The following is a 27,491-nucleotide window of genomic DNA, read 5'->3' on the forward strand; positions in this document are numbered from 1 at the left end:
GAACCTGAAGAATTTTAACGTAATGTAATGACACGTATGCATGTTTGTCTTTCACCGGTGGCCGCTTTCCGCCGGCTGACGGATGTTAAACGTTGTCGCTCGGCGCGGGACGCGCCTGTATCGGAGGTTTCTAGAACGTTATCGATGCTTCTTTCCATTGCCTGTTTTCACCGACGTTTATGTTATTTGATTGTGTCACCGACGCGAATTGTCTAGAACTTTCCGGAAGACACGCGGGCGTCAGGGATTAATCTGGAACCTTCGATGACTCCGGTATAAAAGCCGACGCGCTTCGCCGCTGATCAGATGTTTGACGACCATCGACTGTGTTCGCCGCTTTCGTTGTGCTTTGAGTGTAGCTTGCTTTTGTGGGCACAGGTTCGCCCAATAAAGAATCAGTTTCGTCATACACAGTTTTACGACTGTTTACTTCAGCGTCACTACTACGTGACATCTGGTGGAGGTGCTTTTGTGTCCGTGCAGCGGACGCCCCCGCAAAGCCGCGACCCAAGCCCGAAACCGGAGGACGAGACAAACGTCGCCAAGGACCAGCGTGCTAGCCGTAGGCAGCAAGGACTTTTGCCAGAATACGGACTTCTTCCCGAGAAGACCACAGCGATCCAGGCCAAGTCAACGACCCCAATGGCAGCCCCAGCGTCCCCCATCCTGCTGCAGCAACCTCGGGAGCCACCGACCTTCCGTGGATCATCAGCTGAAGACCCTGAAACATGGCTGGAGACATACGAGAGGACCACGACATTCAACAAATGGAGCGACGATGACAAGCTGCGCCATGTCTATTTTTCGTTGGATGACGCTGCTCGGACATGGCCTATTTCGCGACAACTTCGTGAGGACCTTCACGAGTGTCGTACGAAAAGAAAGAGCCGAAGTTCTCCTGGAAACCAGAGTTCAATTGCCAAACGAGAGCATCGTGATCTTCACGGAGGAGATGACTCGCCTCTTCCGCCACGCCGACCCCGACATGCCTGAAGAAAAGAAAGTTAGGTTCTTGATGCAGGGCGTCAAAGAGCATCTATTCACCGGATTGATGCGCAACCCGCCCAAGACTGTGGCAGAATTTGTTTCGGAGGCGACAACGATCGAGAAGACGCTTGAAATGCGAGCCAGGCAATACAACCGCCGTGCGCTGACAAACTACGCCGAAGCTCAAGCTCTAGGCGCCGACGACCTGCACGAGACGATCAGAGCGGTTGTACGGGAAGAACTACAGAAATTATTCCCAAGATCGCAGCCTCAGGTGACTTCAATCGCTGACATAGTTAAAGAAGAGGTTCAGCGATCACTGGAAGTGCCAGAAGTTCCGGCATCGCCTCAACCACAGCCGCAAGCGATGACCTACGCCGCCGTCGCCCGTCGTCAAGGCCCCCCTCCGCGCTAGCGCCAGGGCCCCGTAACGCCGCAGTACCGTCGGCTTTTATACCTGAGTCATCGAAGGTTCCAGATTAATCCCTGATGCCCGCGTGTCTTCCAGAAAGTTCTAGACAATTCCCGTCGGTCATACAATCAGATAACATAAGCGTCGGTGAAAACAGGCAATGGAAAGAAGCATCGATAACGTTCTAGAAACCTCCGATAAAGGCGCGTCCCGCGCCGAGCGACAACGTTTAACATCCGTCAGCCGGCGGAAAGCGGCCACCGGTGAAAGACAAACATGCATACGTGTCAGTATTTAATAATTGTCTCTGAACTTCAGCTGGGTTGATAAAACTTGCGTTTAATTTACATTTATCTTGTGACACTCTTACGTGCGTTCTGGGTTTACACCTAAAAAGGATTTGGGGCATCCAAGAGTGGTGATGAAAGAAGACGACGGGCGCTAGCTAGCTGAATCTCAATCGGCACTCAGCTGATCCAGGCCGTCGCGACTCACTCTACTTGGCTTATTAATAAACGCCTTTTGTTGGCGTAACAATATTTTCCATCATTTATTTCACGATTTTGCTTCTGGGGACGTAATGAATTATTATGCTGGTGTTACAAGCTTTCCAAGGCTGCTACAGGCAGTTTGAAGGGGCAAGATTTCAGAAATTATCGTGCATTTGAATGAAATTGAGGTGCTTCTCATTAGGTGGGCTTTCCATCTGAGATTGTATGCTAGCATTCCTGCATATGCGATTGTGGTGTCCGCTAGAAGAAATGTCGTGTGTCCGGAAAGCTCACATTTCTTTGTTTTAGGCAGCAGATAAAAATCTTAAACTGTCCTTGCTGTCTTCGTCCGTCCTTGACGACAAGGATGCCGGACAACGAAGATGGCCGTCGTCGTCGCCATAGGACGAAGAAAACTGCAAAGATTAAAGTGGCAATGATATGTTCGAAGGTGGATGATCTAACCACTGCGCTATCGCTCAGCTTTGGTGCTTGATAAAATGTGCGCTGTTTTGCACGCCACACAGAGTTTTACTGCGGCGGCTTCTCTTCGTGTATTTTTAGTGCTACGACAAGCAGTATTGTAGCCACAGACGGATCTAGCGCTGCGTGATTGCTGAAGCAAGTGCTAGAAACTTCATCCAACGATGATTGCAAAAGCTAAAATGCGCAAACACGGAGAAGAGAAGTGTGCAGGCTGCAGCCGAAAGACAAGGCGTAAGGGTTGATCACTGGGAGAGGCCTTCATTACGGAATGGACGAAAATAAGAGTATGATAGTGATGGTGATCATAATTTACACACACAAGGCGCACCCAGATAGAATATGAAAGCATTATTTCATGTTGTAACACAACAAACGAAAAAGAAAGGGGGGGGGGGGGGCACACAAACACGACCAACAAAGGATAGCGAAGAAGAAAATTTGTAGCTTGATTAGAACCGCAGACGGAAGCAATGGTGCGCCTACAAGCGCGGTAGTTTACTGTGCGCTTTGATTTATTATGAAACGAAAAGCTCGGCCATAGTAAAGATTATTTTAAACGATCACTATAGTGGGAAGGCGTACACAGGACAAGAAAGGTAGCTTCTCCTAAATGCGCACGGGAAACTCGTTGAACAAACATAGATGCACAGTTCATTGCCGGTAAGGTAGACCTCCACAAAAAATCAAGTACGAGACACTTTCCTATGCGCGCAACTTCATTTTGCGGGATTTTCAATGACCTTCGCGAAAATGGTGGCAGTGACTAATCGTTTATACATAAGAATTGTTTTACTTTTATTTATTTTGGAGCGTTTGGTTTGCTTATGTCTGCTTCAGCGTGATGTTGCAGTAAGTGTGGCAGGACATTTTCAGGCGCTCTACATATGCCTTTTGCCAGACAAATTGTGAAGAAAATATCCTTTCTTGAATAAAGAGGACGAAGCCGAGTAAAAAGTAAGAGAATAGTAGCTACCGTTAATATCAACATTTTAGTGCACAGTTTCTTGAATTCGGCAATAGTCCGTTACTAATTGGACTACTGGTACTCGTAGGTGAACCGGAACAAAACGTCGTGCTATGGATGGACCACCGTGCCGTAAAGGAGGCCGAAGCCATCAGCGCTACAGGACATTCCGTACTTCGGTTCATCGGGGGAACGATGTCGCCTGAGATGCAGCCGCCAAAACTACTGTGGCTCAAACAGGTAGAGGGCACCCCATGTTAATTTCTCTCTTCACGTTCCGTCTGTTCTGTCAAAGTTGAAATCTTGATACTTGTTCATTATATATTTGTGTTGGCCTCATGGCTTCCAAATGAAGCATTATAGAGGCGAGGGGCTACGTTATTAAAGTTACAAGTAGATGTAACCACAGAACAACATGTCTGGTAACATTCTTATGAAGTCCGAAAAATATATGAATCAGCTGCAGTAGGAAGAAAATCAAAGAGAAAGCACGAAAGTAATGCTCGAATGAATACATAAAAGAATGTTCAGCAAGCGATCCAATGAAGGAGAACGATAGGGCATGTAACCCAACAAAGTAAGCGCAAAACAACTTGTTTGTGAAACGAGGTGCATCACGCAATGTACGCTAGCGTTTCGCAGTAGCCATTATTATGCACAGGCTAATAATCGCACTTACAGCACAGACTACCAATCTAATTAGTATCACAGACTAATCACGATTTCGTGTGCGTTGCACAAATAAACATCGCAATGATGACATGGGAAGATTGCGAATAAAAAAATGACACGAAATAAAGGCATCAATACATAGAAAGAGCAAGTAATAAATCTGTGATCTTATCGTAGCTTTCTTCCGAATGGCACAGCCTACAAAACGCACGGCACAAAATGAAGACGTTGGAAACATATGGGCGCTCACGAATAACCTTTCTTGATATATATATCATGGCACAATGAAACAAGAAGGCACCAAAAATCGCTACGCAACCAGAATAACAATGCTAAGGTTCAAGCCTGAACTGCATTCACGTGCAGGCAAATAAAGTGGAGTTAGTGCGCCCTCTGCGTCTTTCCTCCTTTCGTTGGCCTTTTGCGCTGCCGTACCGTTACTAATTTTGAACCCACAAGCCGCAGCGTCCATGCTGGTCAACTTTCTCCGTACGTATTAGCTTACTTAAACTTCTCCTTCTTCTTCGTCCGTTTTCCTTGAGCCTTTCTTTCTCGGTTTTTACCGCGATGCCAGAACCTGCCTTCAACGTGGGAGCGCCTAGGCCTCGCCATGGACCTGCCTGACTTCCTGACGTGGCGCGCCACAGGCTGTGCGTCACGCTCTCTCTGTTCAGCGGTGTGCAAGTGGACCTATCAGGCGGGCTCAGCGCCGGGCTCGGACATGGAGCCCGGCTGGCAGGAATCCTTCTGGATTCGTATCGGCCTCGAGGACCTGACGCGTGACAAATATCGCATCATAGGTGAGTAGCCAGTGCAGCTCTCGGTTACAACCATTCAATGCGCTATCGTTCTTAGGGTACTTGACCCTTTCGGGGGGCTAACTATGCATATTTGTATGTATCTGAACGTTTTCCCGTGAACCTGCGAACTTGGTTCACTGTGTAATCGATGGTGAAATGGTTAGAACCACGGTGTTAGAAGTACTCGGGATAGCACCTCAATGCTTTAGCAGGCTGTGGCACAAATGCACTGGGTATCTGCCGCTTTTCAATTATAGCCTTTTACGCCAACGCTTTAGCGAGCTGCGCCATGAATGCATTGGGTATGTCGCGCTCTTCAATGAACCTCCCGCTAACTTGGGTCACTGTGTGTGTGCCACTGAGTGTGAGGCACGCGATAGAACCATAGTCAGCGTTCGCAAGCACCGGCGCGCCATGCTTCTCGTCTCGGAGGCCACGCGGGGACTTGTCGGCAGCTCCACTAGATGGCGCACAGTGACCAAAAGCGAGCACGAGAGAGGAGCCCGGCTAATGCGTGATGCGCTCCTCAGATTTCGCACGCACCGACGGGCCATGCGTTTGAGATGCCATGCGCAGGCTTCGCTGCGGCACCTCTAGATGGCGACACTGTTGTTGGCAAGCGCGAAACAGAAGTCCCGCTGTAGTAAATGCCTCATACATAACTCGCTTCGACGGTCACAATACCTTGTGTCGCTACATTGATTCAATGCTAAACGCATTTCCGCCTACAGTCACCGTGAGATAAGTTCTGATGTATATATTTTGTGGGAGAAAGGGGTAGGGGGGGGGGGGAGTGTTCCTATCTTGCAATATACTGACTAGGGATGAGTCATTATGCTGACTGGGCATGCTAGCATAGTTAATTGTTGGGCTAGTTGGTTTTCCATAACTGAACAAGTAACTTACCGCAGTAAAAAAAAAAAAAAAACACGGACACAAGAAAGGGACACGAAGACAAGCGCTACGTGGTGCGTATAATTTACATTACCACTAGCGCAAGGCAATACACTGCGCACAGTTTTGCACAACAGACGATGCAGCTTTTTTTGCGTACTAGGCAGCCGCCAGACAATACTCTTTCAGATTCAGTAAATAGCTCAATTGAATTCAATTCCGGTGTTTTACGTGCCAACACCACGATTTGATTATGTGGCACGCCGTACAGTGGGGGAGTACGGATTAATTTTGTCATCAGGGGATCGTTAACGTGCCCCCAATGCACGGAACACGGCCGTTCTTGCATTTCACCCCCATCGAAATGTGGCCGCTGCTGCCGGGATTTGATCCCGTGACCTCGTGATTAGCAGCGCAACACGATAGCCCTTAGGCACGCGGGTCATTAAATAGCTCTCTATATATATTTATAAAACCTTCCATGGTAGCTTAGTGGCTATATTGCTGAGCTCCTGAACGTGAGGTCGCGGGTGTGAAGCCGGCTATGGCAGTCGCAATTAATGGGGATGAAATGGAAACACACTCGTCTACTTAGATTCAAGATAATCAAATTATGGGGTTTTACATGCCAACACCACCATCTGATTATGACGCACGCCGTAGTGGTAGACTCCGGGTTAATTTGGGCCACCTGGGGTTCTTTAACATGTTCCTAAATCCAAGTACACGGGTGTTTTCGGGATTTCGCCTACTTAGATTTAGATTTACGCTAATGAGCACCAGGCTGTCGAAGTTAATCCAGGAGTCTTCCGCTACGGAGTGCCTCAAAATCAGATCATGGTTATGACACTTGACACCCGAGATTTATTTTCTTTATTCGTGAAGTTTTTGTGTTCACTTGCCGTTAGCTAGAAGCAACGGCAAGTCATAAACGGCACTACGAGTGTAAGCTGTCTTGTTTATATATTCGCACTTCACGCATATTTTTTCCGTAGTGTAGTGCGATTCTTACATTGCAGCAAAAGTGCTTTGTTCTGCTGATTTGTTTTACCTTCGTATTTTAGTGCCTTGTGAGATCATCTTTGCAGGGACTAAATTTTACTCCTAATAATGGTTTATTGAACAATTTTTCGCGTTTAATTGGTTGTCAATTATTTAAGTATATGAATAGCGTGCACCTGTCTTTCACATCTGTGTTTCTTTTTATACTTCGACTATTCCGTTTCTCTGCGATTGATCGTCTGGGTCTATGTTTTCACGTGCCAAACTTTAAAACTACGCTGCATCAGCCCGCCCGTACTTATGTGAAGCTGTAGCCAGTGTGGGACTTCTACTGTTAACGTAGTAAGGTTATAGATTGCGCCATTTGTTTTTGCATTATGAGTTCATCAGGCATCATGAAGCTCCTATTAAGCAGGCAGTTTTGACATAATTACTATTAGCAGATTTTTCCCATTTACTTATTTACCTAAATTTGCCTATACTGCCACAACAGTGTTTAATAAAGTTCAATTCATTCATTCATTCATTTGTTTGTGTAGAAGCAATGTTTAGTTGCGCTCGAACAACCTGAGCTCTACTTTACAGTTTCTCCAATGCTTTCCTTAAAGGGACACTAAAGGCAAATATTATTTCAACGTGAACTTAAAATATCATACCAGAAAATTCGAAACGGTTGTTTCGTGCCAAGAAAAGATTTATTTGAAGAGAAAATTGCGTGTGAAGTGTCCGCGTACCTCTAACGCAATTCAAATCATCCGCCCGAGCGAGGAGTGGTGACGTCATGACCATATAGTGACGTTGTGCCGCCGGTGAGTAAAATGGCACCCGCAGACAACGCCACGGCTTTTTTTTTTTTTTTCTTTTTTTCCGGAAAGCGCAAACGCGCGGCCAGAAACAAAGCCCAGACAGAGCCGGCGGCAGTGCGAAAACAGAAGTATGATGGCTTAGAGCACTGCACGGGCTCAGGCTTACCCAAACGCCCGGGCCCGGCCCGGCCCGTGGGCCGGGCCGGGCTGGGTAGAACAGTTTTTTCACGGGCTCGGGCCGGGCTCGGGCACGGCGTGTGCTTTTTGACCCGGGCCAGGGCCGGGCTCGGGCTTTCTGGTGGTGTACATGTAAACTGCAGCGAGTTATTCTCGGGCGTCTCAACTCTGATAGACATTATTTTTCGGTCTCGGGCCGGGTTTGGGCCGGTTTCGAGTCGGGCTCGGGCCGGGCTCGGGCCTAAGGTAAAGGGGTGGCGGGCCGGGCCGGGCGGGTAACGTAGATTATTTCCGGGCGCGGGCCGAGCCCGGGTCTCGCCATAAAAGTTTTTATCGGGCTTGGGCGGGCAGCCCAACATAAAAACGGGCCCTGGCCGGGCCCGGACTAAAACAATCGGTCCGTGCAGTGCTCTATGATGGCTAGCCACCATAGAGAAAGGTAAAGCTCTTGCCGCATTGTGAACACGGTGATCGTCGACGCTCGTCGCAATGGACCGACTAGTTGACGACCCTGACAACGACACATTGGCTCGCGATGCTGGGCTCAATTTTAGCGATTGAAGCTCTGATGAGTGTGACATGCTGCTGAGGGTTCGCGCTGCCGGCGTCGTTGCGTACTACGACGGCGGCCTCCACACCGGCTCGTCCTAGCGCTAAAGCAGCGAGGACTCCAGCAATGCGACGTCGGCCGACAAAGCTGGTCACCGTCTGGACGTGCCGTCGCGACTCTCAAGCTACTAGCAAATTCAAGTGCAAGTTTAGCGAGCCAGTAACACCAGCGCAGCACTACGCGATAACGAAATTTCTGAAACACGAAAGCGCCCGCGGCGCAGAGTCGAGCGAAAACGAAACCTTTTGACCGCCCGCGTCATTATCAAGTGTAACGCCAAAAAGGTATTTTTTCTAAGAATATAATAGAAGTATACAACTAGCATTTTCTTCCGTCTTATAATCCAACGAAACAATCTTTTTAATACGAGTGGTTGAGTAGTAGTGACAATTTTTTTAAGGAGTGCCTTCGTCATCGGGTAAGTACCGGAATGTTCCTGGGGAGTCTCTTATCGTGTCCTGCATTTACCTCAATTTCTCGATTACTAAAGCTCTGTTCGCGATTATATTGACGCCTTAGACGTTCTAGAGCATTGCTCTATCACTTTAGCTTGACTTTTTATTTCACTTTAGTGTCCCTTTAAGCGGGAAACAGCAATACAATTTGCTGGATTGCTGTAAAGTGTGCTTAGAGCCGCATCGCTTAACGCAAATGCGATTGCACTGGATTGTATCCCTGATTTGTGTCTATGCCTCCACATTTGTATTTGTCTTGCTTGCACTAAACTGTTCTCCAGATTTCAACACCTTTGTGGTCAGCTTAGGCAGAACCAGTTAATTTTGAAATTTGCGCTATATTCCGTTGCAGTTTATTGAACATTTTTTTACACAACGGTATGTTAAAATACAGTGATCCAATATTCACTCAATGATAGTGGTTATAAAGAAACAAATAAAATGAAACAGTGCAAAAAAAAAAACGTAAGGACAGGAATTAAAAGCTGCTGAAGTAGCAGCTTTTCATTTTACATATTGTCACGTTGTAGTGACGGTGAAGAACACAGTAGCGAAATCTCTGAATCATGAAATCAACACTTTATTGGATGAACTTGTGCCCACAAGAGCAAGTGACACTTAACGATAGCAAGTGACACTCAAAGCTCAACGATAGCAGAGAGCAATGTCGGCGATCGTCGAAATCTGATCAGCGGGTGAGGCGCGTCTTTTTTTATACATCACTCATGCGAAGGTTCCAGCGTAATCGGTGGTGCCCGCCTGTCTTCGAGAAAGTACTACACAATTCTCGGCGCGCATACAATCAGATTACACAAGGTTCGGTGACAACAGGCAACGGATATAACTATCGATAACATTCGATAAACTTACGATACATGCGAACGCGTCCTGCGCCGAGGGATAATGTTTAACATTGCTTAATCGCTGAAAAGTAGTCACTGCGGAGAAAGATAAACAAGCACACATGTGAATATCATGAAAAGAAACTTAAATGAGCGCAGTCAGCTACAGTATGAAATATATGCTACGAATGTTACGACAGCGACTGTTACGAAAGTCACAGGGTGACTTGATACTGTTACCTGGCAAAGGAGACCCGCTGTATACAATCTACTGCGCAGATATTATTTTCAGCAAGGGCTACAGAGCCCTTGTCTCACACAAAAGGTGGTACAATTGAGATTCACGTGGGACGAATCCTGATCGTTAGTACACCCCTCTGTTTGGCATTGAGCTGTAGTGCTCCTTCAGCGGTCCGGCGATAGTGGACAGCCAAGCTGAGGCCATCCTTCATCGATTAAGACTACGTGTAGCCTACACCAAAAGCGTTCGTTCAAGGCCGGGCGACTCAATCCGCCGGTATGTACCAACTGTAAGCTACCTTGGACATTAAGTGGTGTTTTGTCACTGCCACCGTTAGGTCTATGCGCAGTTAAAAGGAAATATTTTACTTCATCATCATCATCATCATCAGCAGCAGCAGCAGCAGCCTATATTTTATGTCCACTGCAGGACAAAGGCCTCTCCCTGCGATCTCCAATGACCCCTGTCTTGCGCTAGCGTATTCCAACTTGTGCCTGCAAATTTCACAACTTCATCATCCCATCTGGTTTTCTGCCGACCTCGACTGCGCTTCCCTTCTTTTGGTATCTATTCTGTAACCCTAATGGTCCACCGGTTATCCATCCTACGCATTACATGACCTGCCCAGCTCCATTTCTTCCGCTTAATGTCAACTAGAATATCGGCTATCCCCGTTTGTTCTCTGATCCACACCGCTCTCTCCACACCTGATCCACACCTGACTCCCACAATTTTACTTCATAGACAGGGACAAATACAACGATTTTCTGTGGCCTTGGGACAGCAATGTACATAGAAATGGAGTCACGGACGGTTTGCTGTTTTACTTAGGCCATTGAGGACATATATATATATATATATATATATTCTTTGATAGTTTAATATCTCTATTTTATTATTTTACTTATCGATTCATTAGTTTGTAACATCTTTGTGTTTCTACGTTTTTTATTGCGATAGCAACTATATGGACGCTTCAACCGGATGTCTGCCGTCTGCGTCGCCGTCGCTGTGAGGTTCCGTATAGATTCCAAGGGCGATAAAATCGTCGTTGCGCGCCTTATGCGCGAGCGAAAGCGCGCGGGGCACGCGCGCTATCACGGAGGGCGAACTCCCCCGCGCGCTATCACGGAGAGCGAACACACGGCGGAAAGCAAACGCGACCGTCCCGCGAAAGGCCGTGGGGGTATGGGAGGGAGGGAGGCGGGGCGGCGCTGTGCCCCGGCACTAAAGGCGTATCTTGCCACTCAATCTCCCACGTGAAAGCAAGAAACGGGAAGAGGGGGGGGGGGGAGGGGGGGCAGCTTCTCCTCTGCCAACAACTTCCCTGCACTCTGCCCGGCGGTCGCCCGCACCGTCTCTTATCTCCACACGGTTCTTACCTTTGTATGCGCTGTGCATTCGCCGCTCAGTTTACGTTGAAGCGATAGACCGCGCGAACTTGCGCTTGCTGCCAGCGTTTTGACAGTCGTTCGCTGCGGTCATTCAGTGTGATCTATTCATGTTTGCTTGTGCGCGCTGACACCACGATTGTTAATTCAGTTAGTAAGCCAATGTGTCCAAGTTTATGCAGCCGATAAAACTACTATCCCTACTCCGAATAGCTCTGTACTAATCGATGCTTCGCCTTTCGGGCGAAACTGCGACATATTTTAATCATTTCACCTGAAGTAGAAAGTCCTATATAAAGGAAGGCTCGCATCTCCAGCTTTTCATTGAACTGTCTCTATATCTGTCCTCTCAATCCTTCGCTCGGCACCTGCATCATCATGATCATCATCCTATTTATGTCCTACTGCAGGACGAAGGCCTTTCCTGGCGGTCTCTAATTACCTCTATCTAGCTGCTGCTGACCCCATCTTATGCTTCAACATTACTCCACTGTCATCACACCGCCTAGTTCTGTGCCGTCTTCGACTCATTTTCCCTTCCAGTGGCACCTATTCTGTTATTCTAATAGTTCGCTGCTTATCTGCTCTACGCAGTGCATGAACTGCGGTACCCCTGATGTTGCTGTATAGTTAGTATAAAAGTTATCGCCGCAAGAAAATGGTAATGCAATGGATGATAAACATTAAACAGCATTGAGCACGTTCACTGCATGTATATTGGAGCGTTGTGCTCACCGGTTCAGGAATCTCTGTTGTTCCTGAGATTTTTTTTTTTTTTTTTAGGCATTTCGATGAAATTCGTGGGGGTCTCTTCCCCGGGGTTCTTGAAAATTCTGCGACTTCCAATACCGCAGCGGGGCTTGCGTAACGTGCACCTCATCGCGGAACACTTGGAACGCGCCCACATTTCTCAACGGCACGTGGTATGCGCCCGAGCTTCTGCCAGCCCCGGTGAAGTCATCCTTCCTGGCTCGGCTGGCACTTGTTTGCCTCGCGTGCAGAGAGCGCGATGCTGGGTTCCGCTCCCGAATTCGCAGCGGACACGTGACGGGGCGTCCGAAGAATAAGTTGTATATTGAGCTTGCATACTTTGTTGAGTGCTTTTTTATTTATTATACTTTCCTGGCTTGCGCCTGAAGCTTACAACTTACACTATAGGAGCATAAATAAGCAGTGGCATGACATATATGCCTTCTTATATGCATATTATATATTTGTACATGCACTTGTTTATCATTTTACGGTGACCGGGTTTCTCCCACGTTAAGAAGATCATAAAAGTTATCGCTAAGTGCTAGGTGCGCCTGCATGTGTCAGAGAATTCTCGATCGTTCTTGCCGATAACTGCTGTGTGTTTTAGCATTAAACTCATGTCATCAGATTGCATGCGTGACGCGAATAGTGTTGTGCATTATGGAAGGTATACGCCAGTACCAGCGATTATGCTCGAATCTTTCATCAGTCATGTTTAAATACCCGACGCACTTGGCCCGCAGAATCAGATTTCGATGATAGAAGCACGTGCTCGTCAATATCGTTCTGCACGAGTGTAACTTGTTTTCGTTCGCCCAGGTTAGTCCAACAAAAAGTCAGTTTGACTCGCCGATGTGCCACGTTCGGATTCTTCACCGTCAAGATAGCGTGACAATATAGTATAGTGCATGCAAATGTTTGCGCTAAATTAACGTCCAAACCTTCTAAGCAAAAAAATATATATTAGAAAGCATCAGATCGTCTTAGATAATTTACTAAATGATTGTATCTACGAGCCACCTTCAGATTGTGTACTCAAGGCGAAGATGCGTCACGAAGTCAAAACATATAGCGGTGTTGGCTCCGCTCCCGCATTCGCCGCGACCGTCATGCTAAGAGCTACTGCTCGCCAGGCTTTCACACGGTAGCAAACCCAGAACGAAGGCGCGCAGTATTCTGGTTTATTAGGAAGGCCACTTTTTTATGAGCATTGTTGCTGCAGCACCTAAGCGAATTCGGTTCTGTTTTATAGCGCCAGAGTATTATCGATGAGGCACGGTACGGCATTTCGAGAACAACTTTAATATCCAATTCAAATATGGTTTGTTTCCGAGCCTTCACAATTCCTAGGTGTCATCCTTTTATGTGCGAGAAGGTCTTGCTAGAATTTCTACAAATTGGGAAATGTGTGTCAAAGCTTCCTTAGGAATTCAGGCATAAAGATGCGCCGCATGTGTGCCCACAAATGTTGCGTTGAATGCTGCCGAAACCAAAAAGGTTAAGTAATCGTGCAGTAGGCGCCTAACGTAAAACTAAAGCAAGTTGCAGGTATGTGGAACGATGATTAGACATAATATCAAGTGATTTGCGAAGTGCATCCGAGTAAATAATGGAAGCCGTTTGCTCCGGCAGGTGATTCCACTAACGGTGGGCATATGAATACAAAAAAAAGTGGCCACTTGTAATTGTGGGAGGGAATGCTCACCTTGTGACCAAATCCCACTCTTGCAGAAACTTAAAATGTAGGGGCTATCCAGTATGAACATAGCACGCGATTGGACAAACAGATTTTTTTGAATAGTCGTAGAGGGTATATTTTTCAGCAGACAGCGAAAATTATCATAGCCTTTTTTTTACGTTACTGCATGATGAAGGCGCAATCTCCAATAACTGCCTACTTGCGCTAGCTAATTCCAAATTGTGCCTGAAAATTATCAAATTTCATCACCCCACTTAATTTCCGGCTTTCCCCGACTGCGCTTCCTTTCCCTTGACACACACTGTGTAACTCTAATGGTACAGCGGTTATCTCCCGTACGCATTACGTGCCCAAAGTTGTAACCTAGAAAATGAGCTTAGTGGGGGAAAGATTTCCAATAAAGGGATATTCTTACGGATTTCACGAATCGACTTGTTTTGAACTCTTCAAGCATTTATTAAAGTTACTCGACCAGTGTTGCATACTAATGAGGCATATTCTGAGGTTGGACATAAGTTGTTTATATTGTAGTGTGGATCAAGAAACGCACGCGGCTGTGGGACACTGTCTTGGCTAGAGGTGCGAGCGCAGATCACGAGCTGTTGACGCCGGCTGAGACTGTCTTTGTGCCCGTCGTGCAACCCTTGCGCCTCACGTCCAACGTTAATAAACCCCCTTCCAAAGTGGTGGAGGTGCTGGGTATGCAAACCTGGAACTCCGAAGTCGGACACTACCACCTGCCCCGACAATGCCTGACGAAACCGCTCAAGAAGCCGCCGCCTAATCTCCGCAGGTCCTGGTAACCGGCGCGCTGCGCCTGCGCAACCCTCCCTTCTTTAGTGGTAGAGATGACCACGTTGTGGAAGATTGGCTGGCGACGTTTGAAAAGGTGAGCGGCCACAATAAGTGGGACGACCCGTCGAAATTACAGAATGTCTCATTCTATCTCAAAGACTTCGCAAGCCTGTGGTACCACAACCACGAGGCCGACTTCGCTACATGGAGTGCGTTCAAGAAACGCTTCGCAGACGTGTTCGACCGCCCTGCCGTGCGCAAGCTCCGCGCCGAGCAGCGCCTCCGCGGACGTGCTCAGCAACAAGGCGAGAATTTTACAAGCTACCGAGAAGAGGTCATAGACTTGTACAAGCGCCTGAATCAGTCCATGCCCGATCAAGAGAAGATTAAAGACATCTTGAAAGGCATTGACGACGATTCCTTTCAAATGCTGCTGGCAAAGGACCCACGCACCGTAGCTGAGCTTACGACCTTGTGCCCGAGCTTTGACGAGCTCCGTAAGCAACTCGTCTTAGTTCGGCGGCCGACAACAGACGATTCCCTCGCCGCCTTAACAATCGCTGGTGACCACGAGACGCTACTGTCGCAAATCAAATAATATGTGCGTGAGGAAGTAGCACGGCAGCTCTCGTGTATATCATATTTGCCGACCCCAGAAGTGCCTACGCACGATCTTGCACCGTCTCTCCGACAAGTTATTCAGGAGCAAGTCTCCGAGGTGCTGCCGTCCGCCGCTCCGCCGACACCTGTTGCCGCACCACTCACTTATGCGGCTGCCGCTGCAAAGCCTCCACGTTGACCGCCAGCGTTGGCCCCTCAACCTCTCCGACAGCCACCGGCTCATCGGACGCAGGGTGAGGTGTCAGCGCGTTCAGCTCAGGCTTCGGACTGGGCTCGTAGGAATCAATAGGCACGACAACATCATCGTCGACTGACTGAACGTGGCCAAGCGTCTCATTACGGCGCAATGTGACAGCGTATGAGGTAGCGTTAGAAATAAGTATTCCGGAGGCATCCTGGTGAAGTGATATAGGACGGCAAATGGCAGCCACGCATGGTGGCGGCGACTGAATACGTCAGACGGCGTGAACAGAACTGTAGTTTCAGTAAGGGCAGCACAGTAAACAGGAACAATGACGGCACTGAGAGGGGGAAGGTCAGTGTCAGCAGCCACGACAAGCTTGTCAACACCAGGCACGGGCATATGGGCAGAAGGCACATCGCCAAATACAGACAGTTCCACCTGAGCGTGAGCGCAGTCTATAACGGCGGCATGGCGCGACAAGAAATCCCACCCAAGTATCACATCATGTGAACACGATGTCAACAATATAGATATTTTTAAATGAATAACGATGCGAGAGAGAAAAAGCGTTCTCTGTTGAAAGCAAGGCCATGTGGGAAGCTTCGGATGTAATATGGTCTATTTGCAGTTGACAAGAAATATTGTGGCAAACATGACGCACAGGTTTTTCTAGCAGGGTAAAATTCTACAATGCTGTTTATTACAGGATATTTTAAACAAGGTAATGGACAGCGGGTAGTTATTATTGATTTGCAATTGGATAGGTTAAGGTATCCACTGCGAACACCAGTGAGCAAGAAGGACAAGAGGATCCAATGTGTTCGAGTGCTTGCGATCGCTATCATTGCTTTGCCCTTAACGCGAAACTGTAATTAATGAAAAACTTGATATTTATGGACTTCTATTTGTGGATGTGCAACGAGACGGCCACAATTTCTTAGAATACAAGTTTCACTTCCGTGTTATGAGGGCTTCTGACCAATTCCTCCCAGAAAGGAATGAACCAGTTTTTTTTCTTCAATTCAGCATTTACCGAAACGTTTCTGGAGTTCATAAAAAAAAGTTATAAAGTTTACATTGGGTGCTTATTTAGATTAGGCTGATTGTGGGGAACATTACGATGTTTGCTTGCGTGAACAATGCGTTGCCGATGAAACCATGTTTTACTTCTACTGCGCCATTATTATTAATCCTTGAAAGTCCTTGCTGTGACATCTTATGCTATAAAACATTGCTCTTTGTTTAGCTAGCTGTATCGATTTGTGTATCCTTCACAAAAGAGATTCAACGCCTCAAAACAACTGGGTGGTTAGGGGAGACGCGGTATCGAGCCTACGTCCTCGTGCTCAATCGCAGAATGATAGCCATTGATTGAACCGCCGTGACTGCTTTACAGTTTCACTCGGCAAACCTATTAGGCAAATATTTTCGTGGTCGCAGGACAGGAGTTCTGGCCTCCCGGTGCTCCTTGCGGCCGCGGGCTCAGCATGGAAGCGGGGCTGCAACTGGGGCTAAAGAAAGGCACGCCCGTCGCCACATCTATCATCGACGCACACGCCGGAGGCCTTGGTGAGTGCGTTCGAGATGCTTCGGTGAACGTAAACGAACTAAGGGATTATTGAGGACGGACTAAACCAAATCTAAACAAAATATTTGCTGCCCAGCATTGGATATTGTTTTCCCATTTCCACAAGAAATGCATTTCTTGGCTGTCTATTTGGCGAATGGGGTACTGCTGCATATATTCGTTGAAATATTTGTTGAATTATTGTACGCATAATGTGTGCGATCAGAAATGGATTTTTTTTTCTTGGCTTGTACTAATGTATATGCGAAAAATGTATGTCACCTGTTTACTTGGCACCTATGAACAGTGCGCTCAGCTTTTAACAGCTCAACATATATTTTGGCATTTCCTGCTCAGGGACCACTATGTGTCATGCAAAGGATTTTTGTCCAATACGCTTAATGTTTTGCTGTTAGTGAACTCAAGGGTTGGGATAATTAGTGTTGCATAACTTTTGAGCGTAATTAGCGTTAAACAATATGCATACGCTGAAAGAGGCTCGCCCCCCCCCTCCCCCTCTTATGGGTGTGCGTATTTGGTAGCGCTAATTCTCAACAGTCAAGGGCTTTTGATTTCGCAAACAAGACAAAGCTAGGGTTTGCACGACATGACAGGCAATCGCCAGTGCGAAAGAAGGCAAGTATTTGCCTGGAGCCCGCATTTCAACAACGAAACTTAATTAGGAGGGAGCCTTAGCCCGGGACGAACTCTGATTTTATCGCGATTGCGCTAAGGGCCCCTTGTCGCAGAAAATCCGGCGTCGGCGATGGATGCCGGCATCCGTGGCGGAGAAAATCATGCCCAACCACCTCGACCGCGCAGGCCCTCCACGTGGTGCATGGTTTTGGTAAACAAACATTGAATTTCTCAGTGAAATCCGTCAGAAAATCGGTAAAGTACGACTTAACCGCAACCTACAGTCACGGTGGCGTCGGATTGTAATTTGAATGTACGAGAAAACTTAATTCTGTTACGAGGAAAGTCAATAAACCCCTTTTCCAGCATTTGTACCATGCCAACATCGGTGCGCTCAGGTATACCACTTGCGAAAATCATATCCAGATGGCGCTCGCATCCTCGGCAGGTCAAATTGGGACTTCGCCTGCCTAATGCGTTTTGGACACGCGCGCGCCTCGGGGCAATAGCAAACAATAAATAAAATAATAAAAAAGGTGCTAGAGACTTCACTTTTTAATATAAGACGACTTATATTGCCCCTGGAAAAACGTCTTCTCAGCAATGCATTTCTGTTTAAAAGTGAAGTCGACTTTAAGGGGATCGGTGTAAGCTTGGTCTTTGTAAGCTGGCTTTCCACGTTCTGTGTTGCAGTGAAGCCCACTGAAAGAAAAATGCGATGCGAACGGGGCCCGATAAAGCTATCGCGTGCCGCTCTTAAAGGCGAAGCTTGAGTGTCCTCCAATTTTTCTCGTTCCGATACGTCTATGATGTTGCTGTAAGAAGGAATGTTTTTTTAAAACAACGTATATCGGCAAATTTGAAGGAAAAAATGTGTTGCATTTGAGGGGAAAAAAAGTTATATTCTAGCGACCCCATAAAGCCGATTGTAATTAGGGGCGTCAAGTTTTTAACAAATAGTCGTTAAAATTAGTAAGTTACAAAAAAACTTAAAACATGATGTTTAAAAATCTGTGACTAAGAACTAAAACAGATATCGCATGTGTGAAAGTGCATATGTTAGAGCCATCTAAAGCGGACAACACTGATTTATAAGTTAACAGGTTACATGTATTAGTTACACTGTTTACGAGGGATTTGCGAAAGTCCTATATACTCATAAATTAGTGGTAAGCATCAGAGCGGTATATAGTAAAATTTTATCACTTTGAATCTATTATTAGGTTCAATTTATAGAATTGTGATATTCCTTTTTTATTCCGAGCTACCGAGTTGCAAACGTGATAATTGGGCTTTTTTAATTTCGTAATTTCAAGATGTTTTTTTTTTCTAAAAAACGATGACTGAATAAATAAAAAAAATTGTTTGTTACCGTCACTAGACTCAGTTTGTCTTTTAAATGCAACAGACCTCATCAGATTCGGTGCAGTGGTTGACGATAAAAATGATTCTTCTTTTCCCATGCATCAAAGAGTGGCTACTTTCCTTTAACAGCGATCGCCCTATCTTTGTTTAAATTGAGTTAGTGTTCTTTTTTTTTCATGTTTGGAATACTTTAATCGTCTTACCCTGCTCTTGCACCACTACGCGCGGAGAGATAGCTACCATAAAAGCGTCTGCTCCAGTGTACTACTCCAACTATTAACAGACGCGTTGCTGTAGTTCAGCAACATCTACGTCTCTCGCAGAAATTTATTTAGGCAGTCTTTAAAGAATCTACAGAGCTCACTTTGTTCAGGGAATTTTATAGGTTGTCTCAAGCAACGACCTGACTTCTGGCCTTCCTCATTTGGTTAATGAAGGTACATAAAATGTCTGCATACGACCCGTCCGGAACTACATGAAGCACATTTGACTAGCTGAAACAAGCGAATTACCAGCACTTGTCTGTAAGCAGTATCACCATCCTAAGGTAGATACAAATCTTGATGAGGCAAAGAGACCTGTAACTATAGTCTTGTACAACTTCAGGAGATAGCAGCATTTGCTCCTCAAAGGCGGATGCACACGAGGATCCACCAATGAGCACGCACTATATATTGACATCGTGAACCGGACGGTCGATGACCCCGTTGACGGAAAAGATGGCTGCCCGCGCTTCGAACTGCGCTGAGCCACGACAGCTGTGTGTGGCTGCCCCTCGTGAGAGTGATTTACGAAACTGTTTGTGGCGGTCTATCATTCCGGAAATATTATTGCAAGCTTACGACGCACAATTTGTGCCGCGTGCGTTTGGTCTGCGCAGTGCGCGAACTCTCATGATTGCAGTTGTGCAAAAAAAAAAGTGATAAGAAACGCAAATAAAAAAAAAGAACCTATCACATTCTTGCAAACAAGTTTGTGAAAACATAAAACCAAACAAAATTTAATCTTATGCTATTTAAAACGAGGAGACAAGCATCGGTGTATTTATTTAAAACCATGAATGAAGCATTTTTGTACCTTTCCTGCCTCGATCGTTTTCTCGCCTCAGGTTTTTAACGGTTGTGATAAATGCATTGTTTTTAACAGCGGAGCTGTTTAAGCCCGTAGTTGCGCCGTTAGGTGTACGCCGAAAACCCTCCGCCTAGCGATGACGTCACATGCGTCGCCTAGCAACGCCTCGCAACAGCTGCGAGAGCTGAGCCATGCCGTCATCGCGCGCGCCGCATCGCTTCGCCTTAGCTCTGCCTAGCCATGACGTCACCACGCCGTGCGGATTGGTCGCGGCCGTGACGTCAGGATCCCGCGGGGTATATATATTTCCGCGTTGCCACCGCGTCGACATCGCTGCGTAGGGCAATGGGGCGACCGAAGATCGTCACTCCCGAGGAAGAGGAAGCGCGGCGCGAAAGACAGCGCGCCGCTACTCGAGAGCGGATTAGATAACTTCAGGCCTATCCTGTGAATCGCGCCGGCGAAGCGGCGACTAAACGACAGCGAATGACAGAAGATTCAGAGTTTCGAGCCTGCGATAGCGAGCAAACCCGTTTGGGCAACCAGAAGCGTCGCCAAAGCGATCCGGGCCTGCGAGTCCTGGATAATTTCCAGCGGTAAGCGCGGAGAGCCACGGGAGGTGTCGACGGACGGTTTGCCCGCGAGTTTCTGAACAGTGACTTTGGACACAGTTGCCGAGTGTGCGATAGACTGTGGTTCGACACGAACTTGTCAACGCTTAGCTCCGTGAGCGACTGCGAAAAGCGAGAGACTGCGGTGCGGATCATACGAGAAGCGTTTCCCGATGAAGCTAGGTGGGGCCGCCAGCTTCGCTGTTTGCCCAGTCTTCGCGCCACTAATGCGAAACTGCCCCAGTGTTTTAACAGCGGAGCTGTTTAAGCCGGCCGTAATATGTGCCGCCTGCCACAACGTTGCCTAGCAACCACCTCTCGGAGCGTCGCGCGCTATGCTCCGGAGAGAGAAGCAACCACCTCGCGGAGCAACGCGCGCTATGCTCGGGGGAGAGAAAGGAAAAATGAGAGCGAGAGAGAGAGAGAAACAAATTGTAGCAGCACCAGCAAGGCAACGCACAGAGGTGCTGTCGACGCCATCCGCACTTCTCCGTATCCCCGCATTAGCGCCGAACGCTCGCGGTGGCCGTGACTGCAGCAGGCGCCTCTGGCGGCGGCTCGACCGAGCTCACACCAGCTGCACGCTCCTGCGCATGCGCCGTGACGTCATCTCGGCGTGTCTCTGCTGCGCGCCGTCCGTACATTGGGCATAGCTTTCGCCCCACTTCCCCTACGTATGCTCGGACTGCAAGTGTTTTGCGAGGCGTTCCCCGATGCCACGGACCATGCACAAGAAAATGCTTATACATTTCGTATAACTTAGCATCACTTGGCATTACTTCGTATAACTTAGCATCACTTCGTATAGCCAGGATCAGCTATTAACAGCTGTGTCTTTAGCCTTGCGCTACTAGTGCAAGCTACCCCGTTATTTTTTCAAGTGCTTGTTGAATAGCAGCTGATTCATTTTAAGCTCGCAAAACGAGTAGTAACTTTTCCGTGTACATGTATACCAGCGCAAAAAAACCATACAGCGCTCTGCTTCACACTTTTGTTCCTTGCAATGAAGCTAAAAAGCAGAGCATCCGCCGCGGCTGTGGTCGGCAAGTGCTGCCGCCGGGTACCTACTGGTAAAATAGGTCCTTGCCTGGAGCTCGGCCATAATGGGACCTCAACGCTTGGGAAGAGGTGTTTGTCTTCAACTCGAAGACGTCCCCGCCTCAATAGGTGCTTGGGGCGCCATATGGGAAATGGCCGCCATGGGAGCGGCGCAAACATCACTTTGTTTTTAAGCGAAGCTTTATAGGCTCACAAGTGTCTGCGGCGGTGGTGGGGGTGGTGTCACGCGGAAAAGAGGGCCGATCCTGGCGATAGTGCAGAAAGGGTCCAAGCTCAATGGCACATACCAAGGACAAAAAAGAAAGAGAAAGAAAGAGAGAGAAAGGAAGAAATGAAAGAAAGAGAGAGAAAGAAATAATGAGAGAGAGAAAGATAGATAGAGAGATAGTAAGAAAGAGAAAATCACCACGAAGGTCAGATACACAAACGACGCGCTTCGCTTACCCCCATTTTCTCGACAGGGGAAGGGCTGGTGATTTCTTGTGCTCACGAGGGTTTCGACTGGAATTGAAGGCGCAGGCTCCTTTTCCAAGCGTATCACCCCTGAAGGAAGCCGAACTCCAGGCCGGGGTACCCTTGTGCCCATTTGAACCAGTGGGCGCCCGGCGGCGGTGGGAATCGAACTCACAACCTCCCGCAGCCGAGGCGGGCACTGTACCACTAGCCTCATGAGCCAATTTGTATGAAATTGTTTCAAATAAAAGAGAAAGAAAGAAAGGTGTCGAATCCTCCTGTTGCATTGTTCGCTCATCCCCAGGCCTGCTTGGTTGCGAGGCTGAAGGCGAATTTTGCAAGTCGTTCTCTCGTCGCCTGGCCATAATCGCCGGAACATCCACCTGTCACATGCTGGTGAGTGACCTAGACGGGCAAGTCAAAAGTGCGTGTGCTGTTACCTGCGCATTTGTGACTTTCGAACAGCTACCGTTTCGGTTAATCATGCAGCAAGTGCAAGCAAGTCGCTGGTCGCAGCATCTGTGCTGGACTCCCGATCAAGATTACCGCAGGGCATCACAGACAGGAGAACTAAAAGAATGAAATAGCCAATGTATTTTATTTTCGCCACCTTCTCCATAGTAACGAAATTATAACAGAACCGAGCAGAGCAAGAAACAGCAGTATAGTTGCTGTGATTGTCTGTTCGCTGTCAAATGCGCCACAGGGAGCAATTATACCACCGCGTTAGGTGACCAATAAATTAAATTTAAGACGTTAACGTCACTAGGCAACGCGGGCGCAGGAGGTTCCGCATAATTTGGCCACGTGTTATTCTTTAACATGCACCAAGTTTAACCCAAGGGACCCATTGATGTGGGGCCGCCGAGCACGGGAATCGATCCCGGGACCTCGTTCCCAGCAGCAGGATGTCATAGCTGGTGTGCCACCGCTGCCGCTGACAAAAGAACCCTGGAAAGTGTCTCCGTCGCCACCCGCGCGGTAAATATTCAAAGGCACTCTGAGCCTTGGCAACCACAGTAACTGACTTAGAATAAATACAATCACTACATAACACTAAGGTCAAGGTGCGTAATAAACTAGAAAAAAGATCTGTCTTCTCATTGAAAACTCAGCTTGACTGGCGCCCATCATTCGTCTTATTCCGAGTTTGTGTGCGGTTCTTAAGGCTGATGCAATTAAAGACCATTCGTTGCGCAGTGTAACTTTTTGAACATATTTAGTTCGCAGGCTGTTTTGGCAGGCGCGCGAAACGTGTGTGCAGGCGAACGAGAACTGCATCTTTACTCCAGGCGTGTGGGGCCCCTACTTCTCAGCCATGGTTCCAGGCATGTGGTTGAGCGAAGCGGGGCAAAGCGCTGCCGGGGCATTGGTGAGTATCACGTGTTGTCCACGTACAATTTGCATTCGTCCGGCTCGGATGACCATAACGCACGTGAATGAATGACAGTAGCAATCGAGTCAGTTTATTATATTTATTCCGATTCTGGTGCAACATCTGTAACTTTAGTTATCACTGGTGTTCGAAAGATAGCGTTAAAATAAACGCATTGGTCCAAGCAGTTATCCACAGCATTGGCTCACTATCCCTCGATTTGTGTACTGCGTCGAAAATTCTAGCCGATCCTAAATAACGATAATTTGCAGGCCCCGTTTCCTGTTTTCGTGCATCCGCTGCCGAGAACAGCGCGCCGTTTAGCAAAGTATTTCAATTCCATTGGTTTTGAATCCTATGCCCAAACATAGGAAGAGATTTTCAGCTGACCACACCATTTCGTGTAAAAGTGTGACCAGGGTGCTAGCATACCCTATACATTGAGTATGAACGAGAAGAAGAATGGGAATTGAATGGAGGGATATTTTTGTATACATTTACCTTATAGCACAATGAGACTATGGAAAGCATGAGGGAAAATCGCTGCTCGTTTTATTGAACGGGGGAAATAAGAAAGCAGAAATGAAACTTGAAGAAATATTTATGGCAGCTTGGGAGCCGTTATATGCTTAGATAAATCAATTTCGACATGCCTTCGTCTCATCTCCCCAAAGCGAGACAAAAATGCACGCACACCGAGTCCCATTTGCTATGACTGCTGCAATGATATTATTACGATATCATCTAGAGATGCTCAAGAGACGAGCCGCCGCGAGAAAGACGACGAAGTGTGTCTGGGCTTTTGGCGCGAGCAAGGTGTCGGCCTGGCGGTTTTGGTTCCAGTGTGAATATATTGTAAATAGCTCTTTCGTGTAGTGTCTTTCCACACGTAACAATATAATCAGAGCTCGTGTTGCTGTTATAGTCTTCTGGCGTTATGATTTATGTCGCGACGCAACACGCAGACAAAGATAATCAAAGACCAGCGCTAACACTTTTGTTCACTCGAATCACGGCTCAGTCGTTCGCAGGCTGATTATGACCGCCCGAGATGCTCATAAACCACTTCAGGTGATGCTTAGGTCATATATTTTTTTAAGCTTAGGGTTCGAGATCATCAAACATATCAATGAACAGTCGTCAACGTAAGATAGCATCGCATATAATTTCATTGCCGTTTACAAGAGGCTTGTGTCATTAAGTGCTGATCTCGCGCGCGGAAACACGACAATGATGACACAAACATGATAAGGTGCCAAACACTGGTTCTGAAATTTCCCCTTGCAAATCCCTTCGCTACAGGTGGACCACGTGATTTCTACGCATCCGGCATACCCGGAAATACAGGCGAAAACGAAGCCAGGCCGGTGAGTGATTCTACTCACATGTAGAAATACCGGTGTTTTTCCTTTCACGTCATAACAGATATTGCACTTAGTGTTGCACCGTTCTTGCTCAAATGTTGCGGCGAGATAGAATTTTATGGTCCGAGTTGTTAAATATAACTATTCGCGCGGTTCTTCAGCAACAAAAATTTTATTTTTTTCGTTTGCGCCCCCGCGTTTTTGTTTGTATCGCATCCGAGTGACATAATAGAAACCAATCTCGAAGATCACGCTTTGCCTTACCACAGACGCTGAAAGCGACGAGGTGAAAACGTCACAGCCACCATCTTTCCCATGTCAATCACTGCTAGAAGCACGGACGGAGGCAACTTGCTATATTTGACAATCCATGTAAGTCACAATGCCAAGGGTGTTATTGAACGATCCGAATCATAAAATGCGTTCAGGGTGCGAATTCTGAGCAAGAACAAAGCAGCGATAACTGCAGAATAGTTTCTTAATAACGTGAATAACGCAGATGCCCTGCGTTCTTCATGACAGGCATAGATTTACAGATTAAGTGGTTCTTCAACGAATTCCTTAGCGGTGCGAAGCCTAAAAAAAGATAGGCACCGCTAGAGTATTCAATAATAAATAGTGTGGACAAGTTGGCTTCAGGTTCCTGTCGAACAGGCGGCCGTTGGTGAGTGACAAATGCGATTTTTCGCTTATATCGTGATAACGTTTGCGACGGCGCCCATTCCGGATTGAGATGTAAAACCTTTGTAATAATCAGCACACACAACTCTGGTGCTACTTCTCGTAATTATTGTGAGATTTTGAAGTGACACCTGACGGAGTAAAATTTACAGGAGCAGTTGGTTGGTAGCTGGGACAACAGGCATTGTGTCGTGCACTGCACGTTTTGCGCCACCAGTTCATTAGTTATTCACAAAAGCATACAGTAGTGATCTCAGTATTTGTTCCCCAACACTGAGGCTTTGCGCTTATTATAATTACCTGAACGGATGTCAAATTGAAACCCAAGTGACTCTTGGAAGAAGTAACGAAAGTAAGCGTCATAACATTTGTTCTCTCTTGATTGCGGCTTTATGCGTTTTCGTTCCACGCTTTCTGTCGACAGCTACGACTCGAATTACATGTTTGTCTAAACGTCCTATGATTTGTGCATAACACAGCTGTCGTGTTGCCTTCAAATTTATTGCCATTTATAATTCAACGTCGCTCTACGATCAACTAACTTCCTTCTTAGCTCAGATCGTAGAGCGACCGCCACGAGCAGGCGTTGGTGCCGGGCACGATTTCCGGCTCAAGACAAAATGTTCCTTTATCTGCGAAGCTCTCTCTCTAAAAAAATCGTAAGCTTCATTGACGCTTCATCGTACACTTCGGGTGGATGGTAATTTTCTCTTTCGTGTACACCTCGATTCATGTTACCGTTTGCAGGTTGCTTCTTATCGCACAGTGTGCCATCCAATGCAGACTTATGTCAAGCGTCAACGCACCCCCCCCCCCTTTATTGCGATAGCCATTATATGGACACTTCAACGGGATTTCAGCCGTCGGCCGTCGTCGTCGCCGTCGCCGTGAGGTTCCGTATAGATTGCAAGGGCGATAAAATCGCCGCGCGCCGTATGCGCGACTAAAAGCGCGCGGGGGACGCGCGCTATCACGGAGAGCCAACGCACGGCGGAAAGCAAACGCGATTGTCGCGCGAAAGGCCGGGGGGGGGGGGGAATGGAGGGGGGGAGGGAGGCGGGGCGACGCTTTGCTACGGCACCAAATGCTTATCTTGCAACCCAGCGTAAGGGGAACTGGCAACGCAATCTCCCACGCGAAAGCAAAAAAAAAAGAAATTGGCGCAGTTCCGCCCGAAAGGCGAAGCATCAATTGCGATAGCAAATTGGTAGAGAGCTAATCGGAGTAGGGATAGTAGAGTAGTTTTATTCGATTTCTAACTGAATTGACAAGCGTGGTGTCATCGCGCACAAGCAAACATGAATAGATCACACTGAATGACCGCAGACAACGACTGTCAAAACGCTGGCGCGGCCGCTGCAGCGGGCGAAGAATCGTGCGGTCTATCGCTTCAACGGAAACTGAGCGGCGAATGGACAGCGCATAAAGGTCACAGCCGTGTGGAGACACGGCCGGGCTCGACTGGCGCGCGCCAGTCGAGCCCGGCCGTGGTGGAGATAAAGAGACGGTGCGGGCGACGGCCACCGCAGCCAGTGCAAGCGTATTTGTTGGCAGAGTAGAAGCTGCTCCCCCCGTCCCTCCCGGGCTGCCTCCCCGCTTTTTTTTTTTTTTTTTTTTTTTTTTGCTTTCGCGTGGGAGATTGCGTTGCCAGTTCTCCTTGCGCTGGGTTGCAAGATAAGCATTTGGTGCCGTAGCACAGCGTCGCCCCGCCTCCCTCCCCCCCATACCCCCACGGCCTTTTGGGCGACAACCGCGTTTGCTTTCCGCCGTGCGTTGGCTCTCCGTGATAGCGCGCGTCCCCCGCGCGCTTTTACTCGCGCATACGGCGCGCGGCGACGATTTTATCGCCCTTGGAATGTATACGGAACCTCACGGCGACGGCGACGCCGACGGCGGAAATCCCGTTGAAGTTTCCATATAATTGTTATCGCAATAAAGACCGGGGAGGCTGCGCGGGAGGGAGGCGGGGAGCAGCTTCTACTCTGCCAACAAATACGCTTGCGCTGGCTGTGGTGGCCGTCGCCCGC

General features: G+C 47.7%; 1 protein-coding gene across 1 annotated transcript in view; it reads left to right on the top strand.

The window, feature by feature from the left end:
* Nucleotides 1-27,491, top strand: part of LOC119433801 (FGGY carbohydrate kinase domain-containing protein-like) — a 58,558-nt gene that overhangs the window by 17,456 nt on the left and 13,611 nt on the right. Inside the window, exons 3-8 of the mRNA XM_037701060.2 lie at nucleotides 3,429-3,580; nucleotides 4,587-4,812; nucleotides 16,723-16,851; nucleotides 22,349-22,440; nucleotides 23,309-23,416; nucleotides 24,722-24,786. Coding sequence (XP_037556988.1) covers nucleotides 3,429-3,580; nucleotides 4,587-4,812; nucleotides 16,723-16,851; nucleotides 22,349-22,440; nucleotides 23,309-23,416; nucleotides 24,722-24,786 — 772 coding nt within the window. The remainder of the gene's footprint in view (nucleotides 1-3,428; nucleotides 3,581-4,586; nucleotides 4,813-16,722; nucleotides 16,852-22,348; nucleotides 22,441-23,308; nucleotides 23,417-24,721; nucleotides 24,787-27,491) is intronic.

The sequence above is a fragment of the Dermacentor silvarum genome, chromosome 11 (assembly GCF_013339745.2).
Source record: "Dermacentor silvarum isolate Dsil-2018 chromosome 11, BIME_Dsil_1.4, whole genome shotgun sequence".
NCBI classification, from domain to species: domain Eukaryota; kingdom Metazoa; phylum Arthropoda; class Arachnida; order Ixodida; family Ixodidae; genus Dermacentor; species Dermacentor silvarum.